This window comes from Pelodiscus sinensis, chromosome 1 (assembly GCF_049634645.1).
Source record: "Pelodiscus sinensis isolate JC-2024 chromosome 1, ASM4963464v1, whole genome shotgun sequence".
In the NCBI taxonomy this organism is placed as follows: Eukaryota; Metazoa; Chordata; order Testudines; family Trionychidae; genus Pelodiscus; species Pelodiscus sinensis.
This window is the reverse complement of record NC_134711.1, coordinates 316568822-316588371: the sequence shown is the minus strand read 5'-3', so window position 1 is coordinate 316588371 and position 19550 is coordinate 316568822. Positions and strand designations below refer to the sequence as shown.

The 19550-nt window shown below is 46.3% G+C and overlaps 1 protein-coding gene across 2 annotated transcripts in view; it reads left to right on the top strand.

Annotated features, from left to right (window-relative positions):
• USP35 (ubiquitin specific peptidase 35) overlaps window positions 1-9147 on the top strand; it is a 53222-nt gene extending 44075 nt beyond the window's left edge. For both annotated transcript variants that reach the window (XM_006131912.4, XM_025189114.2), the window contains 3 exons: window positions 3395-3501; window positions 5577-6813; window positions 8142-9147. In XM_006131912.4, the coding sequence (XP_006131974.2) occupies window positions 3395-3501; window positions 5577-6813; window positions 8142-8312 (1515 nt within the window). In that variant the 3' untranslated portion in view covers window positions 8313-9147. The remainder of the gene's footprint in view (window positions 1-3394; window positions 3502-5576; window positions 6814-8141) is intronic.
• Window positions 9148-19550: the final 10403 nt, after the last annotated feature.

Sequence of the window (19550 nt, the reverse complement as noted above, 5' to 3'; positions counted from 1 at the left end):
CCTTTAGTTTTAAGATATTTCAGTTTTAAAAAAGGGATTCAACACTTTCTCGTGGTTTGAAGAGTGGTACTTAGAAAACCATGTAAGCCATTGCCACAGAAACATTTGGAAAACTCAAGGTTTTTAACTTCAGTTTGCAGAAGCTATCAGCGTATGCAGCAGAAAATGCCAGGGTAAATAAAGGGAAGAAAAGTAACATGTACCAGAAACCAGAGCTATCAATTAATCACCGTTAACTCAAACAATTAAATAAAAAACAGGTTAACCCGATTAAAATTAATTGTGATTAATTGCATTGTTAAACAATAATAGAATACCATTTTAAATGTATTATAAATATTTTTGGATGTTTTTCTACCTTTTCAAATATATCAATTGCATGTACAACATAGAATACAAAGTATAGAGTGCTCATTTTGTTATTATTTTTTATTACAAATATTGGCATTGTAAAAAAGATAAATAAAAGAAATAATACTTGTCAATTCACCTCATACAAGTACTGTAGTGCAATCTCTTTGTCATAAAAGTTCAAATTGCAGATGCAGGTTTTTTTTTTTACATAACTGCATTCAAAAACAAAACAACGTAAAACTTTAGAGACTACAAGTCCATTCAGTCTTATTTCTTGTTCGGCTAATCACTAAAACATACAAGTTTGTTTACATTTATGTGAGATAATGCTGCCTGCTATTATTTACAATGGCAGCTGAAAGTGACAACAGGCATTTGCATGGCACTGTGGTAGCCAGTGTTCCTAGGTATTTACGTGACTGATACAAATATTTAGGGTATGTCCCTTCATGCTTTGACATATAGATTGCTTATCATTTTTACAGTGCAAATAGTTGTCTTAAAATAAGAATATAAAGCGAGCACTCTACGCTTTGATTTCAATTAAAATGCAGACTGTAATGTATTTGAAAGTGTAGAAAGGCATGCAAAATATTTATAATAAATTTTAAATGATTATTTTTAACAGTGCATTGAAAACAACAATTAATTGTGATAAATTTTTTAATCTTGTGATTAATAGCAATTTTTTAAATCATTTGACAATCCTACCAGAAACTGAAAAATGCCAGCAGGGTCACTAGAGCAGACAGTTGCTTCACGCATATTCTCCAGAGTGCAACAAAATATGCTGCAGAAAAATGTTGTCATTTTAGAACATTTTATTCTAAAATTTTAGTCCCACTTCAGCATTCCTGCTACTAGAACAGAACAACAAAAGGAGATTTGTGACTAGCAAATGGAAAAATGGAGTCTATTGAGACATTTTGTTACCAGATGATGCTCTCTTTTGCCAAGTGCAGCATATTACAGTGCAGTAAAGCATCAGTGTGGACAGGACTTGTAAGCTGTTAGCTACTCTACTCATAGAGGTGGTTTATCTAGAGTGCTGGGAGAGCTCTCTCCCCAGGTATGTCTACACTGCGCGGCTATTTTGGGATAGCTACCCTGCATCTTAACAAGCCACCTGTTATTTCGAAATATTTTTTTAAATAACAGGCGCGCTATTTTGGCATCCTTGTAACCCTCATTCCACGAGGGCTAAGGGATGTCTTGAAATAGTGCATTATTGGGAAATTTGGCAGTGTGTAGATGCACCAAATTTCAAAATAAGCTATTTCGAAATACATTTGAAATAAGATACGTAATTTGCGTGTAGACAAAGCCTTACTGTTCTTTCAGTGCATGAATTGATGAAGGGACTGAACGTGAAACTGGAGAGAAGGATTAGGGTACAAATGATTTCTAAGTTCCAGGGATTTACTCAATATATTCCTTAAAGGTGTAAATAGGGCTTTGTGACCTTTATGAAAGAGCAAAGAAGTATCTTCATGACAGTTATGATTTCATAGCAAAGTATCCATGTCAACTCTTGAAAAACCCATCAGCTTTGAAGAATTTTTCTGAATCTGTTTGTGCTTGTAGTATGAAGGAATGGAGAATTTGGCATGGTAGAAAAAACTAATCTCTTCTCTTGAATGAAAAGGATTGCCTGTTGTGTGAAAAATTTCACCATAGCACAGGGCAACATCAAGAACATAGAGACTTTTACATCTCTTCAGTATCATGCAGCAGTGCTCGCATTGAGAGGTTGCTTTCAAATGACCACATCTTGAAGAAATGAAAGGATATAGAAATTGTGAAAGTGGAGCTCCATATATGTACGACAAGTTCCTCAAGAGCAAAGAACTTCTGAAGGGGCACATCTACACTGCACTGTTATTTCGCGGTAACTAGCGTTATTGCAAAATAACAATGCAAGCATCTACACAGATATTCCATTATTTTGAAATAATTTTGAAATAATGGATGGCTTATTCTAAAATCTGTAAACCTCATTCTATGAGGAATAATGCCTATTCTGAAATAGCTATGTCAAAATAAGGCATGTGTAGATGCTCCTCTTCTGCAATTTTGAAATAGCCCCTCACTAGGGCCATTCTAAGTTCTTCTTCCCAGGTCTCTAAATCGAGATAGCACGTCTACATTAGAGAAGTCTGCCTCGGACTAATTTTGAGGTTTCCCTGCAGTGTAGATGTTCTATTTTGGAATAACTATTCCGGAATAGCTTATTCCAAAATAACTGCACAGTGTAGACGTAGCCTCCGGGTATGTCTACACTGCATGCTATACCGAAATAGCTTATTTTGAAATAGCACGTCTACCCTGCAGAGAAGTCTCAAAATTAGTACAAGGGAGGCTTCCCTAATGTAGACAAGCTACTTTGATTTAAAGCCCTTAGAGGCAAGGGGAAGGAATAACTTAGAATGGCCCTGGTGAGGGGCTATTTCGAAACAGCAGCAGTGAAGCATCTACACACGCCTTATTTTGAAATAGCTATTTCGGAATAGGCATTATTCCTCATAGAATGAGGCTTACAGATTTCAGAATAAGTCGTCCGTTATTTTGAAATTATTTCAAAATAATGGAATGACTACGTATATGCTCATATTTTTATCTCGAAATAACGGTGCAGTGTAGTCCTAAGTGATAGTCCTGCTAATGTTACACTCCAGGGGCAGTTTTTAAACTGGAGTTTTATTACACTCACACTTTGTAAGAAAACAAATGCACACTTTGCACCAGTTCCTTTCTTGCGCAGTCCTTTCAGAGCACGCACTGCTCTGCTGCCACCAGAGCTGCCCGCTTTGTCCCTCTCAATTGACCTTCCATCCTTAAAGGGACAAGGCACAGGTGCCTCTAACTCTGACGTTCGCTGATGAGTGCTATGCTGCCTTCCAACAGTGCTCCCTGACTGAATGTGTCTGCCAGGGCCTGATCCCATTTTCATGGAAGTGAATGGAATGATTTGCCACTGATGCCAAATGGGAGTGAGATCTTGCCTTACACACTTCTCTTCCTCTCATTCTCTTGCTGCCAGAGACCTGCGATCTCACCGGAAAGCTTCCTCTCTGCATCCTGGCCTCCTTGGTTTAGCCCGGGAGCTCAGCAGGATTGTTCCGAATACCTGAAATACCTGCTGGATCGGTAAGTGGCAGCTTCTACACTTTAGAAGGTAAGCTCTCTGGGGCAGGAGCCAGTCTCTTTGTTCTGTTCTTATACATGGCCAAGCACAATGAAGTCCTGGTCCATGACAGGGCCTCCTAAGCACAGCATAATAAATTATAACTGAAATGCAAACATCTGTTCATCTGGCTCATGGTGTTTATCCCCTGCCAAAGTGGGCTTGTTCCCAAGAGAAAAAGTTGGAAGGCTTTCCTTCATGATTTTGCACAAGTAATTTCAGTGTTCATTACCCAGGCTTTCTAACCACTGGATTTACTCATAGATGAGTAACATACTGGTGATGAAGCAAAATGCAGGACTATGTAGCACTTTAAAGACTAACAAGATGGTTTATTAGATGATGAGCTTTCGTGGGCCAGACCCACTTTCTCAGATCAAATAGTGGAAGAAAATAGTTACAACCATATATACCAAAGGATACAATTAAAAAAAATGAACACATATGAAAAGGACATACTGATGATGTAGACCTGAGGGAGGAAGGTCATCCTAGAATGCCTGAGCCACCAAGGGGGTTAGGAAGCTAATAATGTTAGTTAGGGCCCAAGGGTTTTTTTTAGTTCATTTGCTGGAACACTATGGCTATGTCTAGACTGTACCTCTCTGTCGACAGAGAGATGTAGATTAGACACGTCGAAATTGCTAATGAGGCATGGATTTAAATATTCCACGCTTCATTAGCATAAACATGTCTACCGCTTTTTTTTCGACACGAAGCTTTTTCGAAAAAACCCCCGGCAGTCTAGATGGGGATCTGTCGAAAAATAAATCATTTTTAACAGATCGTGTATTCCTCAAAAAATGAGGTTAACAGGATCTGTCAAAAAAGGGTTTATTTTTTGACAGATCCCCGTCTAGACTGCCGTTTTTTTCGAAAAAGCTCCATGTTGGAAAAAAGCGGCGGATATGTTTATGCTAATGAAGTGTGGGATATTTAAATCCCTGCTTCATTAGCAATTTCGATGTGCCTAATCTACATCTCTCTGTCAACAAAGGGGTGTAGTCTAGACACAGCCTATATGACAAGGGTTCTAGTCACAGGTTCAATTATAAAGCCCTACTTCAGGCTCTCCTTGGAAAAATCAGTCTGGTCTGAAAACTACCACAAAGGGGATTGTCTTTGCCAAATGTTAGGGAAAATCTGACTATTTTTGAATGACACACATTAAAAAAAAAAAGTCACCCCCATTTGAAATGTTGACATTTGTTTAAAGATTCTATCTGTGCCTTTCTATTTGTTTAAAGATTCTATCTGTATTTCAACAGCCACAGATCCCCTCAGGTGGCCGTTCCAAGGAGCTCTGGCAGAAATGAGGGGTGTGGCACATCACAGCTGTGTGCACGCCCAAATCCTCTCCCCCCTCTCCCTTCAGGCAGAAGAACCAGAGCAGGCAGACTCCTCCATGCTCATATGAGAGGAAGCTGCCAAGTTTTTCAACGTGGGGATACAACGGCCGTGCTGAGCCATGAGATAGCCCTGGCCGTGCTGAGCTATGAGAGAGCCATAGCTGTGCTGAGCCTCCACAGAGGGATAGTCTTTGGCTGAAAGTTGAGGAATTGAAAGAACCTCCTAGAGGGCTGTGTGTTTAAAAAAATAAGTAGTGAGAGGCAGTATATGGACAAGGGACCACACAGTGGAGGTTACTGTTAGGGATGTAAAATCCCATTTAATCAGTTAAATGTTATGTTTAACCAGTTAACTGCTTAACTGGGATCCTACGGCAGGGACTGCTCCAGCCCAGCCAGGCCCACTGTGTTGCAGGCTGCTCTGGCCAGGCTGGGCCGAGTCTGCTGTGTGCGGGGGCTGCTCAGACTGGGCTGGGCTCACCGCACCATGCTGCAGGTGGGGGGCTGCGCAGGCTGGGCCAGGCCTGCCGCACTGCATTGTGGGTGGGGAGCTGCTCCAGCCTGGCTGGGATGCCAGTTAACTGGTTACCAATAAGCATCACCCGGTAAGGGTTATACTTCCTGGTTACATCCCTAGTTACTGGTCTGTTGAGTGATTTCTAATGCAGGCTTTTTCCCCCCTGCCAAAGGCTACACGAAGAAGAGAAAACTGGAAAAAGAATTTATCAAAAGCTCAAAGAGTCCAACTTGATGTCTCAGGCTGAGGAGCACCACTACTTAAACAAGACATTAATTGAGAAAATGTTTGGGGGTAAGATGACGACAAAAATCCGCTGCCTGAAGTGCCTGAATGTCTCCTCCCGAGAAGAAGCCTTCACAGACCTGTCCTTGGCTTTCCCCCCATCCAACAGACACATGCATAGGCAGAGCCATGCAACAGTTTTACCAGTGGAAGAAATTGGTCCACAGATAATTGAGCCATCCATACAGCCACAGAATCAGGTAGTAGAATCTCCAAGGAGGCAAAGGAAGCATCCTGTGTCTGGAGAACATCCCATCCATCTCTTGCCAGTAGAAACAGTAGGGTTCCAGAAACCAGAGGGAGAAGAGACTCCTTTCAGCTTGACACCCAACAGAGATCCCATCCACGCAGAGGCAGTGAAAGACCCGCTGCTGGCTTTTGGAGAGCAGACCTGTGGCTCCGACTCCTCCAGATCTGTTCCAGATTTGATCAACTATTTCTTATCACCAGAGGTGCTGACGTCCGAGAATAAATATCACTGTGAGAAGTGCGCTTCCCTGCAAGATGCGGAGAAAGTGGCTGAGCTGACAGAGGGGCCGCACTACCTCATCCTAACCCTTCTTAGGTTCTCCTTCGACCTGAGGACCATGAGGAGGAAGAAGATCCTGGATAATGTCTCAATTCCACTGGTGCTGAAGTTGCCAGTCCTGGTTGCTTCGGAGGAATCAGGTGAAGTTTGCCAGAACAGGAAAGACAGGGCCGCCTCATGCAGTGGATTTGTGTCCATGGTGTATGATCTCTGTAGTGTGGTGGTCCATTCCGGTGTCTCCTCAGAGAGTGGCCACTACTATTGCTATGCCAGAGAGTGTGCCAGCACTAGTGCCAGAAGCCAGCCAAGTGATGGGGCACAGGAAAGTGCCTCAGAAAAGCAATTGGACTTTGAAATCCAGTGGTACCTCTTCAACGACACCAGGGTGTCCTTTTCCTCCTTCGAATCAGTCAGCAATGTGACGTCTTTCTTCCCCAAAGACACTGCCTATGTGCTCTTCTACAGGCAACGGCCAGGCAAGCAGAGCTGTGCTGTGCACAAGGCTGGTTCCGAGGCGGTCCGGCTGCACGGCGAGCCTTCTCCCAGTAAAGACTTGATGGAAGCCATTTCCAAAGATAACATCCTGTATTTGCAGGTAACTCCATTTACCTTCAGCACCACATTTTTAGGGGGCTGATTGTGCTTCCACTGAAATCAGTGTCAGCTTTTTTCTTGGCTTCCGTGGGAGCAGGTCTAGCTCCCCAAAGCTGAATTTCATCTCCCTTTTAAATCCAAATGGATAAAGTGTCATTAATCTTTGTATAACAGTAGCTCCAATGGAGATCAGGGCCACTGCACCAGGTGGTGCACAGAGGGAGACACTGCCTGCCAGCAGGGTTGACCGCCACTGTGGGGCCCCAGGGCCAGGTATGTGAGGGGTTCTGGCTCCGTGCTCCCAGATGGGATAGGGCCTCAGGCAGAAGAGGCAGGGCTAAGGGTAGCCGGGCTGGAATAGTTCTCCCATTCTGCCCCTTTAATCGGTTAAATGAGATTTTACATCCTTGTTTTGTTTAGGTCTTTGAATGGCCTTAGTCCTCAGATGAGGCACTGCAGTGACACCGCTTCAGGCAGAATGTCTCCCTCGTGCACACAGGGTCTACTGCAGGGGTAGTGGCAGCATAAAATTTCCTCCCATCCTGCCTTAATAATGCTTCAGGGTTGATCCCTCCTGATGGAAGCTAAGGATGGGAGGGGAGCTCAGTCCCCAGGCTCACTTGGGTGGAATGCTCCTCTGAAAGGTTGAGTGGTGGGCAGGGATACATGCCGGCCCTCTCTGCACTAGGGTGGGGTCAGTTATCCTTCTTCCTAGGCCCCTCTGCTGAGACTGCCTGTACAGAGGCCAGGTGATGGCTGAGGGGTGTGTGAGTCCTTATCTCTAGATCAGTGTGGCAAGAGAGACCCCTCAGCTCAGTCGCCAGCTGGTCAATAGGAGCATGTGGGCGGGGGAATGGAGAGTGGGCAGGGAGAAGGCAGCCCTGCTGCTGGGGGTCAAGAAAGAAGCAAGGTGGGAGGGGCTGGGCCAGAGAGGGACCAGTGGACAGCAGTTAGGACCAGCTGTAGGCACACCAGCCCGTGCGGCTGCATAGGGGTGGCCAAAATTTGCTGCCCCAAATGAGTGGGTGCCCTGCACAGCTGCATATGCTGCATATGCCTAAGGACGGTCCTGATGACAAACCTTTTCCAGGCTTCTAAAGCAGTCAGTCAGGTTGCTAGGGCCCAAGGCTGCCAGATACTGAGCATCCTCAGCTCCTGCTGACCTTAAACAAATGTTCAAGACCTTGGTGCCTTGCATGATCAGGGAGGGCATTTGTTTCCCTGCTGCCTGCCCTCCGTTGAACTGGAGAGCAGCGTTGTCACATGCATTCCTCAGAATCACCGATTGCAGATGAACAGGTTTGTTTGTTTTCCCCCCCTTTCTCCCAGGAGCAAGAAAAGGAAGCAAGGAACAGAGCGGCCTACATTTCAACCTTGCCCAAATCCCCTCTATGGTGGAGAGATTTTGACAGGGACAAGGATGACGAAGGCTCTTCTGGGGGCTGCGGTCCAGCTGCTGGAGGCGGAGGCTCAGGCTCATTTCATGGGCTGGTCTTCTAAAGGTGCCACTGAACACAAGCTCTGACTGACTATAACCAACAAGCCCTCATTTCTAACTGAGCTGCAGGGCTCATAGAGGACAGAATCTCCTCTCATTTCCTTTGAAGTCAGTGTTACCAGGGGCAGGAGCTTGGCCCTGAATCCTGGCTAAGTGAAAGGTCTCGCTGCTGATGCAGGGAACGCATTGCTGGCGGGGGTTAAATCACTATCCTATGGAGATTCCCATTGCTTTCTATGCACTTGGTTTGAACGCCTTAAAATAATATTACTAGCTGCTAAGCTCTGCGGAGACAAGATACGGGTGGAGAACTGAGAGAAGTGCCACTTTGCTTAACTGTCGCATTATTTTGCCTGCTGGGTGAACTGTTGATCAAGACGGGGGCAGAGAGAGGTGCCAGGAAACAGGACTTTTTTGGACGAGACAAAGTGCAGTGCCAGTGGCCCAAATGAGGAGCCCAAATCTTCCACACACAAATGGGGTCTATGGTCTAGATTTTCCAGAAGGGGCTAGTGATTTTCAGATGCCTCAGGTTTTGGATTCTCAGCTTGCCATACACCAAAGGGGTCTGATTTCCAGAAAGTATTGAGTACCTGGTGTCACGGGTCCGTACTCGTAATTTATGCAAATTACACCCTTTATTTAGTTATACATTTCCCCACACCCAGTTCCCGCATAGTCCAGAGCCAAAATGCTGGCGGATCACCCCGGGTCTAGCTGATCGCCGTGACTGGGCCCTGTGGGTCGCCTTCAGATGGCGGAGAGGGAGGCCCGGACTCACCCACTCTCCCGGGCCCTGACACAGGGAGCTAAACTCCCTACGGGTATGTCTACACTACCCCGCTAGTTCGAACTAGCGGGGTAATGTAGGCATACCGCACTTGCAAATGAAGCCCGGGATTTGAATTTCCCGGGCTTCATTTGCATAAGCGGGGAGCCGCCATTTTTAAAACCCCGCTGGTTCGAACCCCGTGCAGCGCGGCTACACGGGGCTCGAACTAGATAGTTCGGACTAGGTTCCTATTCCGAACTACCGGTACACCTCCCTGCAGTGTAGATGTGCTATTTTGAAATAAGCTATTTCGGAATAAGTATTCCAGAATAGCTTATTTTGAAATAGCTGTGCAGTGTAGATGTACCCTTAGTTAGGTTTCTTTTCTGAAAGATCAGCAGATGCAGAGGCCCACTTCAGAGCTTTTACTCAGGGAAAACTCCCATGGAGGCTATGTCTACACTGAGAAGTTTTCGCAACCAAAGTGTTTACATGAAAAAGTCGCCAAATATGAAAACCGGTCAAACCATTTTTTTCTGCTCCCATTGCTGACATTTCATGGCCACATTGCTAGCTCCCCTGTTGACAGACAGAAGTGATCCCTTCATTTCTTGGGTTTCTCTCATAGCTCTGTGAGCTTCCGTACTAAGGTATATCAAAGCAGCACAGCAGTCTCTCCAGCTCTCCCAGTACAGCAGTAGTCTGCCTGCGCTGTGTTCCTAGTTCAGGGCACTCCAATGATTTGTTCTTTGTTTCCCAAATGGAGCAGCTCACTCAGATATTCCCAGTGTGTTGAAAGAGAAGGGGGCGAATGTCTGCAGGGCAGCAGAGATAACAAAACACTGAGCACAATCATCAGGGCAGGCATTGTGGGACACTGGCAGAAGCCAGTTCTCTCAACACAACAAACAGCAGAGTTCACACTGGCTTTTTGTTGACAATAAAGGGTGGGGAAAAGACAAAAGTCTCCTGTGGGCATGTAACTTTTTGTTTTGAAAAACTGGGTGTTTTTCCCAACAAAAGTCACATTGCAAGATAAATGCTTTCACTGTTTTGTCACCAAAAGGTAGTTTTTGGCAATAAAATGTGCCAGTGTAGACAAGTTCCTAAAGTTAGGATGTTGCATCTTTCTGTAGTAAAGTGTGTGTATGTTTGCTCTACCATGAGGAAATTGTACTACAAGAGGGCACCTGTCTTGCAAAGTCTCTCCTCCTTTTCACCTTGTATAGCAGTGGCAGGACCACTCCATGCTCTGTAGTTGTAAGGGTACTCTTGGAACTGCAGGATGCCTCTGAAATCCCTCTACCATGTACATTTATGCTAATTCCGAGGAAGAGAAAGTTGTAGTCAGATCAGCTCCTCTTCACTTCCAACTGGGAGCAATAGTAGCAAGATTTAGCTGGCTCCTCCTTACACATACTAGCAGAGCAAGAACCTGGAATTCTGCCGTAGTCTTTTCTCAGTGGCCTAGTGGCAACTTCTTTGTTTATCTTGGAGAGAAGAAGAGCAGAGATGGCAACTCTCACTGAAGGCAGCATGCAGTGGGTGTTTGCTCTCAGTGAAAGGAACTCACAGTGGAGTGAAACTGTAGTCACAGTTTTTCTTTTGTGTTTCCAACTGTGGGCCTGATTTTCAGAGCTGCTGAGCATGTACAACTCTGGCTGATGTCATTGGAAGCTGCAGGTGCTCAGTACTTCTAAAAAACTTCATGGCTACGTCTACACTGGCCCCTTTTCCAGAAGGGGCATGTTAATTTCAGCTATCGTAATAGGGAAATCCACGGGGGATTTAAATATCCCCCGCGGCATTTAAATAAAAATGTCCGCCGCATTTTTCCGGCTTTTAGAAAAGCCGGAAAAGAGCGTCTACACTGGCCCTGATCCTCCGGAAAAAGCGCCCTTTTCCGGAGGATCTTATTCCTACTTCAAAGTAGGAATGTGTGTGGTGCGCTGTGTGGTGTTCTGGTGGTGATTCAAAGTAGGAATAAGATCCTCCGGAAAAGGGCGCTTTTTCCGGAGGATCGGGGCCAGTGTAGACGCTCTTTTCCGGCTTTTCTAAAAGCCGGAAAAAAGCAGCGGACATTTTTATTTAAATGCCGCGGGGGATATTTAAATCCCCCGCAGATTTCCCTATTACGATAGCTGAAATTAACATGCCCCTTCCGGAAAAGGGGCCAGTGTAGACGTAGCCTACAGGTTTTAAGATGGGCACCTAAACAAACTGAGACACCCCAAACCATTGGCCACCTTTGAAAATTTTGGCTGATAAATGGAAGGAAAATGTCAAGCTTCCTAGAAACCATTCAGAACTTTCACGCCATTTAATTCTATCAGAGTTCATGGTATCAGGGCAGAAATGGCAGGAAATAATGTGAAGATAATTTGGTTTGAATTGTGAAACTCTTACATTTGGGGTAAAGTTTTCAAAAGTGTCTGCTCTAGTCTCTGGGAGTTAGACAGCTGACCTGCTCAGGCAAGTTTGGATTTCCCAGGTGAGGCTGGCTCCACAAAGGGGACTTAGTTTCAACATCACAACACCTAACCTTAAGGCTGTCCTTTGGCATATGCAGAATACACAGCTGCATAGGACACCACTAAATTTGCTTAACCTTTGGGTACCTTTAATCTCGCTTTCCACAGCTCCACCTCCTTATTGTTATGTGCCAATCAATCTAGCTGTAAGTGACTTGGGAGCTCAAATCCCATTTAAACTATTGACTTTCAATTAGGCTTCTTCACACAACACACAGTCAACTTGTGGAACTCATTGCCAGAGGATGTTGTAAAGGCCAAAACTATAACTGGGATAAAAAAAAAAGTTTAGACCCTATGCTTTGGGTTCAGATCCTATGCTCTGGGTGGCCCTAGCCTCTGACTTTCTAAATCTGGGAGTGGATGATTGGGGACAGATCACTCAATAATTGCCCTCTTCTGTTCATTCCCTCCAAAGTACTTACTGTCACTGTCAGAAGATAGTATACTGGGGTAGAAGAACCTCTGGTCTGACCCAGTATGGTTGCTCCGAAGGGATGAAGTCATTTTATGTTTCAATGCTGTAACTGGTCCGCTGGAATGCTTCAGTGTAGAGCTGCCCTATGACTGGAAGGGTTCTCCTCTTGGCATAGATAATCCATGGACTTGCCTTTGTCTGCAAGGGGTGAAGTCGACTTCTTTATGACACGTGGGGTGTTGTTTTTTCAAAGCCCTGAGGGCTGTAGCTAGGCTGACCTAACTTTGTAGAGAAGACTTCTTCTGTCAACACAGTGACCTTCTCTTGGGGAGATGGATTATTTATGCCAATGGGGTACCCTTCTTGTTGCCATAGCTACTCTGCACAGGAGCTACACAAGGCTCCTGATCCTCCTCACACCTGTGTCAGGCCAGAATCATGGGTATAATCGCCAGGGCCCTGCTTAGGCAGAGGCAGTCAGTGGCTGTGTCCGATGGGGTTTGTGGGCTGGGAGTGTGAGTTTCTGTCCACTGATACATGGCATTTGGGGAGGAGGTGTCTATGAAGGTTGGGGGACAGGGCAGGAGGTAGGGGTCTCATGGTGGAGATGTCTGAGGGACTGAGAGCCTTGCACTACACTAGCATTTGATATCTGAGTGGCATCAGAACAAGCTGATTACTCTGCCCTAAGAGTCATCTGAATCTGCCTTTGCACCAGATTTTCCTATCTGGTGCTCCTTTCTAGTAACGCTTCATCAGCCTGCCCGTGGGCTCCGCTCCAACAGCATTGGGGCCATGGGAGCGGACTGTTCTTCCCAAACAGCTCTGGGCACTTGTTTGATAAATTAGCAACATGGCAAGTGGGTGGGCAGGAAAAGAGGGCACATGACTCAAGGCAGTTGGCAGTCTCTGGAGGACAGATGTGTCGCATCCTTTGCAACGCCAGGGCACAAAGGAAAGATCATTATTAAACCCAGGCTATGTTATAAAATTCTGAGCACCCACAGTCAGTTTATTTTCTTTTTATGTATATTGATACAGATACACAATGTAAAACGACAAGGAATGCGGCACTGTCAGCACTATTCCCACCATTGGGGGGGCTGACAGACTTGCTGGGCCTCCGGGCAAGGTGGGGACTTTATGCTCTGAAAGGGGAGGGGCCTCAGTGGAATGGGCGGGGCTGGGGAAGCCAGCACTCAGGACTGCCAGGAGTGCACCATGCCGCAGTCCTCAGAGCTGCCCGGAGTGCGCTGTGTGGTGTTCTGGTGGTGATTTAAAGAGCCCTGGGCTTTAGCCACCACCACTCCTGTGGTAGTGATGGCTGGGAGCCCTTTTGAAACAGCGGGTCCCTGGGAAATTGCCCCCTTTGCCCCTTCCTGTCGGGGCCCTGCCCTCAATACTGCTACAACCTCACTAGGTCTTTTCTATTGGATTATTGCTGATATTTGACTGTGCCACTTACTTCTTTCAAGTCACTATACCAGCAGCTATGTCTAGTGATTTTAAGGAATTAACAAGTTCTCCTGCTTTCCCCTTGCTCTTTACAAAGTTATGTATAGCAAGCAACTGGGCACAGGGGGAAGAGGTCCCAATGCGACCTAAGCTGAAAAAAGGTTCTTTGTTCCCCTGCTTTTATATATATCATAACAGAAATAAAGGATGTGCAAAAATAAGAATTGTATTCTCCTAAGTTATTAGCTGCACCACGTTTAATCTAGGGAAACATTCTTCTCTGAAGTACACTGATATAAATCTAGCCGCTAGTGTAGAGCTCCATTCAGGCCACTGGCTAACAGCAGCCATTTTAGTGGCGTTACTCCAGATTTACACGGTTACAAATGAGATCAACATAGGCCTGAGCTCTGTAATTGTATAATTCAGAAGTAACGCAATTAAAAAGTACATTGATACCCAGTGTTACCTATGTATTGTGTAACATTTCTGTCCATGGGGGAGTCCAAATGTTTGACTTCTACTAAACTTCACATCATTATTTTCTTACAGTAGCACTGGAGGAGGGGTCAGCAACCTTTCCGAAGTGGCGTGCCAAGCTTTAACCGTCCTGCCTTGGGCCGCATCACTCTCCTGGGAGAGAGAAGGGGCTCTCTCCACCATATATCCACGCTTGGTCTCCTGCCCTGGGCTCCGCTCCAGCTTTCCAGTGGGGAGGGGAGGAGCAGCGCGTGCACACTTTCCCCGGGATCTGGATGTGGCATGGGGCTTCCCTCTCCCTCTGCAGGAAGCCGGCGCTGGCTCCAATTTTGCGGGGAGTTGGGGGGAATGGGGTAATGTGCGCTGCTGGATCACTAACATGGGCTGGAGTCAGGGTGGCTTGGGAGGGTTCAGGGAAATGGGCAAGGTGGGGGAGGTGACCTCGGGGTGTCCAGCCCTGCTGTGGATGGGGGTCTGGTCCATGGTGCCCTTGCCTTCCTGCCAGGGACCCAGGCACCTAGGGGTCAACGTGGCTTTGTGGCAGAGGGACCCCCCCCCACGTTTTCCTCTCCCCTCAGTTTCCCCCGCTGCCACGCTGCCCCAGAGCCGCAGCCCAGGAGCACTCACCCTGTAGCCCAGTAGTTCTCAAACTTTTTGGTCTGTGGACCACCTTGCTCAATGCACACCTTTCTGCTGGCCACCAGTCGCTAATGTCCAACACAAAAGGTTTCAATGTTTCCTTTATTTATGGCAGGGGAGGGGAACTTATTTGTGTCAGAGGTCACTGAGCCACAGAAAAATCGGTTGGGGAACCATACAAGTGAGAAGCAAAAAAAAAAAAAAAGCCTCCAAAAACCCTCAACCCTCACTGATGTGGCCGCCCCCAGCTGAGACACCTCACTCCTCTGGTGCTGCAGACCCGTGGGGGTGAGGGGGAGGACTGAGGTTCAGGGCTTCCTATAGACACTTTCACTTTTTCAGGGTTCTAGAGTTAGTGGCTTTTTGAACACCCCTAGGCTCTGTGATGGGGACAAAAATGAGGGGTTCAGTGTGCGAGACAGGGCTGCCAGCGAGTGGGATGTGGATGGGGGTGCAGTATCTGGGTGGGAGGTGGGGTGTAGGAGGGAGTGAGAGTGCAAGGTCTGGGAGTGAGGTAGGGTGCAGAAGCAGGCTGGGAGTAGGATGTCTGACTGGGGGGGGAGGGAGCAAGAGCAAGGGAGAGTGCAATGTGTGGCCAGGAGGGAGGGTGCAGGAGCAAGGGAGGGTGCAGGAGCTAGCTGGGATTTTGGAGTTTTAGGGGGAGGGGAATGAGTGAGGGGGATTGGGTTTCGGGGGTTTGGGCATGAGGAGGGATACTTACCTTACCTCATGCCCTGTTGCAGCGGGGAAAGCCTCAGGAAAGTGCGTCACTGCGCTGTCGTTCTCCCAGCTGCCTCCTGGCCAGCAAGTAGCTCCTGGGCGCCCCACTCCCATGACTGTCCAGTTCATTTACCCTGCCAGAGGTGTTGGCTCCCAGTGTCCCACCACAGCAGGACTCTCAGGGCCGCTTCACAGGCTACGAGACAGCCAGGGACTGCGCAGCACTGCCACTAGGGTTGGTTATACAGGGATCTCTCATCTGGTGTTGAGATGCTGCTGGCCCTGGGGTGGGGCAGGGATCCCCTGCTCAGTGCTGAGATGCAGCCACCTCTGGGGTGGAGGTGTGTTCAAGCAGCACTGCACAGTTGTTCAGTGGGGTTCAGGAAGAACTGTTGGTTGACACTGACCTCAGTTCCCTGATGTGATGCCAAAGGGGTGGATGTTCTGTCCCGAGCTGGGGGGGCACGTGAATCTAGTTTGTTAGAGCAGGGGCTGATTTCAGAGCAACAGACTGACCTGGGCATGCTTGTGCTCCCTGAGAGCAGGCCAGGCCTGCTCTCCCCCTGCATCAGTCTAGGGCTTGCGCTATGCCCATCTGTCTGTGCCCCGTTCCCTGGCATGGGTTAAGCTGTGGGAGGTCCCCCAGGGTCTGCTCCTTGCACAGTCTTGCCTTAGGGAGGGGGGGTCACACTTTACCATGTGCCCCTAGGTTCTACCATCTCTGAGCCTGACCCCATCACACCCCAATCCCCAATTCCCTCATTACCTCCTCACCCCAGCCTCCACTTCTCCCACCCAAGAGAAACCATGAGGCATCCTGTGGCATCTTAAAGACTAACATTTATTTGGGCATAAGCTTTCGTGGGCAAAAACCCACTTTGTCAAAAGCATGGAGTGGAAATCCATCAACTTCATGACAAAAAAAAGTGGCAATTTCCACTTCATGCAGCTGATGAGGTGGGGTTTTTGCCCATGAAAGCTTATGCCCAAATAAATCTCATAGGATATGTCTACACTGCATCCCTAGTTCGAACTAGGGATGCAAATGGAAACAATCGAAGTAGTTAATGAAGCGGGGATTTAAATATCCCGCGCTCCATTAACATGATCTCGCCGGCGCGCTAGTTCGAATCACAGCGCGCTAGTTCGAAATGAGGAGTAACATTAGTTCGGACTAAGGGCTTTAGTCCGAACTAACGCATCCCGGCGCGCACTTCCTGGTTCGAATCAGCTGTGATTCGAACTAGCGCGCCGGCGAGATCATGTTAATGGAGCGCGGGATATTTAAATTCCCGCTTCATTAACTACTTCGATTGTCTCCATTTGCATCCCTAGTTCGAACTAGGGATGCAGTGTAGACATACCCTGAGTCTTTATGGTGCCACAGGACTTACTGTTTGTGTGGATACAGACTAGGGCTGTAAAATCCCGTTTAATTGGTTAACAAATTAAGCATAGTTAACCGGTAAACTGATTAAAGGGCGTGCAGGTTGGGGGGGGACGGGACTGCTTCAGTCCTGCTGGGCTGGAGTGGCCCCTCCCATCCCCCCCAAGACTGGGCTGGCACAGCCCCTGCCTGAGGGGTGTCTGAGCCCACTGTGGACAGGGGCTGCTCTGGACAACTGGAGCATCCCTGTCTGTGGTAGGCCCTCTGTGGGGCTAGACCAGCCCTTGTTCATGACAGGTGGGAAGCTGCTCCAGCCTTCACCAGTTAAAGGTTAACCAGAACTAGTTAAGGTTGATGCTAATCAGTTAACTGGTTAACCTTTCACATTCCTAATACAGACTAACCCAGCTACCCCTCTGATATTTAACAAGAGAAAGAGGCCTGGTCTTGATTCTGCTCTCCGCTACACAGAGTCATAGCCCCCTAGAGGCCTATACCTACCTATTTGAAATGGGTGTCGTGTGTAGTGTGTGTAAATATTGGCAAGGCATCTGCTAAGCTCTTGCATTTCATGGGTTTGTGCTTGACTAAAGAAGAAATGGTTTGTATTGATTTAATCACTCCATGTGTGATTGCAAACCCAAAAGGAACGTTAGAATTCCTTAATATAGGATGTTGATTTGAGGACAAAATTAGAATTATTGTGTTAAATAGGGGGGGAATGAAGCCTTCTTACTTGTTGTTGATAGTTTTTGAATAGCAGCAGATTGTCTTTTTCTACTTAGTTTTGTGTCCATATCAGTTGCTGATTTATTTTTTAAGGGCTCGTTTGAAACACATTGTTATTACAGACTGCTCTGGATTTTTGGAAAGAAATCAGACACATGACACAGAGACATTTGTGGCATTTCTCCTCTTCTTCATAAAGTTTCCTCTGCACTTTAATGACATTGGGGGAGTCATGAAAAATTTACTGTGATTGGTGCTTATTACACCAATCATAACTGCCTTCCACTGTTTCCTTGTGCTCCATCCCACCTGTTACATCCACCTGTTGTCTCTCATCTCAAAGGCCAATTGCAAGTTCTTTTGGTCAGCATCCATCTTTTCGTTATGTGTATACCTTGATCCTTGATGACCCTAATGTCAACAAGACTTAGAAAATCTCTCACGTGAATTCAGTTGCAGTATTACCTGAGAGAGGCTACGTCTAGACTGTACTGTTAAATCGAAAAAAGATACAAAATTTGCGGTACACAAATTGCTATCTTTTTTCAATTTGCTTTTGAAAGAGGCTCTTTTGAAATTTGGCGTCTGTGCACAGCACAAAATTGCAAAAAAAAAGTGCTTTTTTGAGCCATCCCTTATTCTTCGTAGAATGAGGTTTACAGGGATGGTGAAAGAGCACATCCGTTCTTTCAACATTTCTTTTGAAAAAGCAGATGCGTTCTTTGGATGTGGCATTGCAATCCCGGGATACCTCCAGTAGCCCGAAAAAGCAATGCAGTCTAGACATAGCCTAGGACTTCAGAATTTGGCTCAACATGAAGCCACACTTTTCTATGAAATTGTTAGGCAGAATTATTGGTGTTTGTGTTGGCGCCATCTTGGACACGTAATACACAATGATGGAGAAAACTTGTCCCAAGCATGAGGGCTACAGCACGTAAGCTCCTGGATGAACACCCTCCCTTCTCACATGTATGTAATGACCCAATCATAGAAGTGGAAGGGCCCTCAAGAGATCCTTGAGTCCAAGTGCCATCTAGGTCAGTGTTTCTCAACCTTTTAATAAAGTACCCACTTTAAAAAAAGTACCCCGAGTACCTACAGTTTTCAGACACACAAAATTTTTTTCTAACATTGCAACACATTTGTTTAAACAACTTAATCATAGCCAGGCGGGCGATGAAATTTTCAGGTATAAAAAGTACAAAAATAATAAAGTGCTGTAAAACTTAAAACAAAAATTGAGTTTCCTCCAAATTTCAGTTGTGTTGATATACTCCCTGGACTTCTCTCGAGTACCCCTAAGGGTACTCATACCACTGGTTTAGATCATCCCTGACAGGTGTCTGTCTAACCTGCTCTTAAATATGTCCAGTGATGGAGATTCTACAACCTCCCTAGGCAATTTATTCCAGTGTTTAACCACCCTGACAGTTAGGAACTTTTTCCTAATGTCCAACCTAAACCTCCTTTACTCCAATTTAAGCCCATTGCTTCTTGTCCTATCCTCAGAGGCTAAGGAGTACAATTTTTCTCCATCCCCCTTGTAACACCCTTTTAGATACTTAAAAACCGCTATCATGTCCCCTCTCAGTCTTCTCTTTGCTAAATGAAACAAGCCCAATTCTTTCAGTCTTCCCTCATAGGTCATATTTTTTAGACCTTTAATAATTTTTGTTGCTCTTTTCTGGACCTTCTCCAATTTCTCCACATCTTTCTTGAAATATGGTGCCCAGAACTGGACACAGTACTCCAGCTGAGGCCTAATCAGCGCCGAGTAGAGCAGAAAAATGACTTCTTGTGTCTTGGTCATCAGGATGGGATGCAACTTAAAGATTGACTTGTGGCTGCTCGAAAACTAATGAGCCAGGAGCTCTAGTTGTGAGGTGGAAGGAGGAGAAGAGAGGGTGTGACAGACTCCTATCTGCTATAGCTCAACGACAGAGGGAGATATGTAACAACCAATGGGTTACACTACCAGTTTGTTACACCTCCCTTTCATGCTCTGTATTTTTACCTCACAATAGCTCCCCTATGTTACAAGAAGCTAAAAAGGCCCATTTTTCAGAAGTGTCAAGTACTACAACCCCAATTGAGGTCAGTGGGACT